Source organism: Mandrillus leucophaeus, unplaced genomic scaffold, assembly GCF_000951045.1.
Source record: "Mandrillus leucophaeus isolate KB7577 unplaced genomic scaffold, Mleu.le_1.0 Scaffold196, whole genome shotgun sequence".
Classification (NCBI taxonomy): Eukaryota; Metazoa; Chordata; class Mammalia; order Primates; family Cercopithecidae; genus Mandrillus; species Mandrillus leucophaeus.
In genome coordinates this window covers 1886911-1891849 of record NW_012101987.1, presented here as the reverse complement: position 1 = coordinate 1891849, position 4939 = coordinate 1886911, and the positions used below count along the sequence as shown (strand labels likewise).

The window sequence follows — 4939 nt, the reverse complement described above, 5'->3', positions numbered from 1 at the left end:
TTAAAAAGTCAGGTTCCTGGGACCTAATTTCCTCTCTAGAATAAAAGCTTCTAGAGGTCAAACCCTGTATCTTAGGTCATTCTTATAAAACCATCAATTTTGGCACACCCTTCTGCAAGCAACAGGAACCCTCCCACTTCTTCTGTGACCTTGTCCCACACTAGATACTAAAATTCCAAGCAAACAAGGCTGCCTCTCCCTTCCTTCATGTCTTTGCTTGGCTGTCTCCCCTCTTTCCCTAATGTAAGTTGACTCATCTTTTGAAGCCAAAGCCAAAGCCAAAAGCCAACGTTCCAAGGAAGCCTTCTATGAAACTGAGGTCCCAGCTGAAACTTTCTCTTCTGGACCACATCAAAGCACCTCCTGTCCATACTAGTTACACCTCATTGACATCCCCCCTACTATTGTATTCACAGAGGTAAGGCATTCCCTGTCTTACTCTCAAATGGACTGTAAGCTTCTGAAGGTCAGAAGTTCTCCAAGACCTATTGTGTGGTGGGCACTTAAGTTATAATATCTTGTTTCATTCTTCCAACAATTCCAAGAGGTACGTATAATGATCTCACTTTACAGGTGAGGAAACCAAGGTAGGTTGGCATGCTGAAGGCTGCAGAGGTAGGTGAGGGTAGTGCGAGTGTGATCCTCCTTACCAGCATTCCCTCACAGGGCAGGGCTTCCAGCAGGTGGCCTTAGCACCTGGGCCACTGCCATGTTCCTGGGCCAATGGGCACTTACCACACATCCTGAGGAGTCCACCTGCCGGTCAGATACACACTTGAAGTTGCGAGTGCAGCCCCCATTGTTCCGAGAGCAGTCACGAACTGGCCCGAAGGAGGACAGCAGGTCATTGATGGTTTCAAAGTATGTGGACAGCATCGCTTCTTCCCTTGGAGAGAAAGGGGATGGTTAAACCCCAGAGACATTGGCATCCCTAGATTTAAAAAAATGTGAATTCAATACATTTGAAACCATAACTTATTCATAATCAGGAAAATAATAACAATCAATATTACAAAAAGGAAACAACAACAGGTATACCATCATATGACACGGTGCTTGTCAAGTTGTGATACAGAGAAATAGACCTAGAACTCTATACTCTTTATTTCATTAATACTTATGATTCTTGGAGGCAGTCATGAGATGTACACTTTACTATAAGTGAACTGTGGCTTAGCAAGGTGAAGTATCTTGGTGAAGGCCAGCAGCTTACAATGTGACAGAAGTGAAGTTTGTATTAACTTCCAGCTGAGTCCAAAGAGAAGGCTCTTCTCACTACCTCTTAGCTTGCATCCTACCTGTTTCTACAGATTTCAGAGCTCCCTATAGCAACTCTGCAATTGGGCACATTCCTATTATTCCAACTTTGTGAATATAAAATTGAAACCATGAAAGATTGTGGGACTGACTCCAAATCCAACAGTCTATAAACAGCAGAGCCAAGACATAAACACAGGAGTCTGACCCTCTAGGGCCCTAGATCCTTATTTTTCAGACTATTGTGTATAAGTCACACCATCGAGACTGTCAGCAACAGTTGTTGGAAAGGTCATGGGATTCCAGGGAAATACATGATTCCTCCCAAATGAGGTTCTTAAAAGATAAGACTAGACTTGATACCATAATCCATGGATCTGCCAAAATTTTATGAGATGGAATTCTCTACAATGGAGGATGCAGATGGGAGCTTCTGATGCTGTCTTCTGCAGAAAGGGCCCGAAATAAGAGATACACTTGCACTGGGGTATATGATTTCCACACTTACAGGAGATTTTAAAGGAGCACCATGAGCAGTGAGAAGAAGCACATATCCTTCCCTGGTCTGTGCCTCATGAGGTCCAGAGCTGTGAAGCAAGGGAAATGAAGCAGGAAGAGGCTAGCACACACTAGAGGGGGTATCTCTGCACCATCCTGCATACCTTCTCCCATTCTTCTCCACCTCAGGCTTGGACCAGGTTTGAAACTCCTAATTCATTTCCTGCCTCCAGTCTTACCCCTTCTGTCCCATCTTTCATACTGACTGTCAGTGAACTTGGTAAATCGCAGCTCTAATTAGATATTCCTCTGATCAATAGCTTCCCAGTACTTAGAGAAAAAATATAAATTAACTTCTCTGGCATTCGGACTTCATAATCTGGTCCCTGATTACCTGTCCAGCCCCATTGACCCTCTCCTCATATCTCTATCCACTAGGTACAGGCCTCATCTCATTCCCTGAACACAGAATCTCTGAAAACAGGTTCTAAACTGGAAAGTTACATGCAAGAGGTTTATTGACAAGCCCTCTTGGGAGATGCATCTGTAGAAGGCGAGGAAGGGCTGGGCGTGGTGGCTCACGCTTGTAATCCCAGCACTTTAGGAGGCCTAGGAAGGAGGCTTACTTGAGCCCAGGAGTTCAAGATCAGCTTAGAAAATGTGGCAAAACCCTGTCTCTACAAAAGTTTTTTTTTAAATTAACAGGGTTTAGAGGAGCATGCCTGTGGTCCCAGCTACTGAGGAGGCTGAGGCGAGAGGATCTCTTGAGCTACAGTGAGCCATGATCAAAACCCTGTCTCAAAATAAAATAAAATAAAAAATAAATGGCAAGCAAACAAGGCAGGATTTGGTAAAGGGAGAGACTGACCTACAATGCGGGTCTAAAGCATCAGTTGATCCTGCAGGGAGCTCTGGAGCTGAGAAGGCCCTTTATGGATGTCCTGAATTAAGGCAAGGAATCCAGGCCTTTGCATCCCCACAGTAGCCAGTCATTGGTGGGGGCTGCTGTCTGGAATGGGATACACTTGGATAAGCCAGTTCCCTGAGGCTGAAGGCAATGCCTAGTCACTGACAGCCACAGCTGGTGGGTGGGTGGGCTGGCCCTGAAGAGGGTATCTGGGTGTGGTACCTGCAGGCACCTCTCTCCATCCCTAATCATGCTCTTCCTTCTGCCTGGGATGCCCATTTCCAAATGCTTACCTGATGAAATCCTAAGAATCTGTCTTTGAAAACTCTTCATACTCATTCATTCATTCATTCATTCATTCTTTCATATATTATAAAAGCTTACTGAGTGCTTACCACCTAGCACAATGCTAGGTGCTGGGGACACGGCAGTGACATTAGGCAAGGTCCTGACTCCCGAACTACACAGTAGCTTTATGTTACCACCTTTATGAAACCTTCTCTGCTTCCCCCTACTAGAATTAATTCCTTTTCCCTGTGAGCATATTGGCTAAATCTTTTAACTTATTGATCTTAATTATCAGCTTCACAGTCTCCCAGAGAGACTATAAGCTTTTAAAGGAAAAGGCTCAAGATTTATTCGTTTCTCTTTAGCCCTCCAGGGGCCTGGAAGGAACCTGTGCTAGGTAAACGTTTTCGAATGAAACACAGAAAACACCCAAAGGCTTAGACGCAGTCTTCACCAATGAGTAGTTTTACTAAGAACCTCCTCAGCAGGGCAGTCTTCTCTGTTTCCCCACCTCTGGGTCCCCGTTCCAAATCCTTCCTGTTCAGGGATGCAGCACAGGGACAAAGGAGAAGGGTGAGGCGCTGCCAGGATTATCCCTTGCTTCCTAACTTTGTATGCAGCCAGGTGACAGGTTTATGGGAGAGGAGAATTAACAGTTCCTGAAATGAACCTCTGGGGAGACTTGCCACTTTTGAATCATGAAGAGAGTTGAGGATCCTGGGAAGACATTAAGCCTATTAAAATATTAATACCCTAGAAGGGAGAAGAAGAAATGGAAAGTAAGAGGAGGAGATAAGGCAGAGGGACCCAGCTGGGCACGGTGGCTCACGCCTGTAATCCCAGCACTTTGGGAGGCCTAGGTGGGCTAGGTCAGGAGATCAGGACTATTCTGGCTAATGTGGTGAAACCTCATCTCTACTAAAAATATAAAAAATTAGCCGGGCATGGTGGCATGTTCCTGTAATCCCAGCTACTCGGGAGGCTGAGGCAGGAGAACTGCTTGAACCCGGAAGGCAGAGGTTGCAGTGAGCCGAGATTCTGCCATTGCACTCTAGCCTAGGTGACAGAGCGAGACTCCCATTTCAAAAAAAAAAGACAGAAGGACCTGAGAAAGTGAGAGAATAAGAGACAAACAGATAGAGAAACTGTTGAGAAGGAAAGAAGGGACACAGAGAGACAGAAACACATACAGTCACCTGGAAACAGATAAAGTATAGATGGACAGACAGAGAGACAGAGAGTTATAGAGGGACACAGGTCATAGAGACAGAGAGGAAAAGAAAGGCAAATAGAGGAGAGAAAGAATGTGAAAAGATAAAAATGAAAAGTTAGAATTGGAAAAAGGAAAGCAAAGAGAGAAACAGAGGCATAAGAAACAGATGAAAAGAGGAGACATCCTCAAGGTAAACAGAACAAATGAGTAAGTGTGCTGAGGAGAGGGAGAGAAGGTGGAAGGGGGAGTGAGAAAAGGGAGCAGGAGGAGACAAATGCAGAAAAGACAGAATGAAAGGGAAGAGAAAGACACTGAGTGAGAAAGAAAACAGAGGCCCGGTGCAGTGGCTCATGCCTGTAATCCCAGCACTTTGGGAGACTGAGGCAGGCGGATCACTTGAGGTCAGGAGTACGAGACCAGCCTGGCCAACATGGTGAAACTCCGTTTCTACTAAAAATACAAAAAATAGTCGGGCGTGGTGGCTCGCACCTGTCGTCCCAGCTACTCAGGAGGCTGAGGCAGGAGAATCGCTTGAACCCAGCAGGCAGAGGTTGCAGTGAGCCAAGATGGCACCACTGCACTCCAGCCTAGGAGACAGAGTGAGACTCTGTCTCAAAAAAAGAAAAAGAAAAGAGAAGAAAACACAGAGCCATGGAGAGCAGAGCCGGACAACAACAAAGAAACAAGGAAAGGGAAGTGAAAAACAAGCAAAAACATGTCACCTTTCTGTGGAACCTGGAGACAGTTCAAGTTATAAAAATACAAAGGCTGTCCGC

The 4939-nt window shown here is 45.4% G+C and overlaps 1 protein-coding gene across 1 annotated transcript in view; it reads right to left on the bottom strand.

Annotated features, from left to right (window-relative positions):
• Positions 1 to 4939, bottom strand: part of LOC105538642 (astrotactin-2) — an 844928-nt gene that overhangs the window by 278899 nt on the left and 561090 nt on the right. The window contains exon 11 of the mRNA XM_011978544.1: positions 736 to 886. Within this exon, the coding sequence (XP_011833934.1) occupies positions 736 to 886 (151 nt within the window). The remainder of the gene's footprint in view (positions 1 to 735; positions 887 to 4939) is intronic.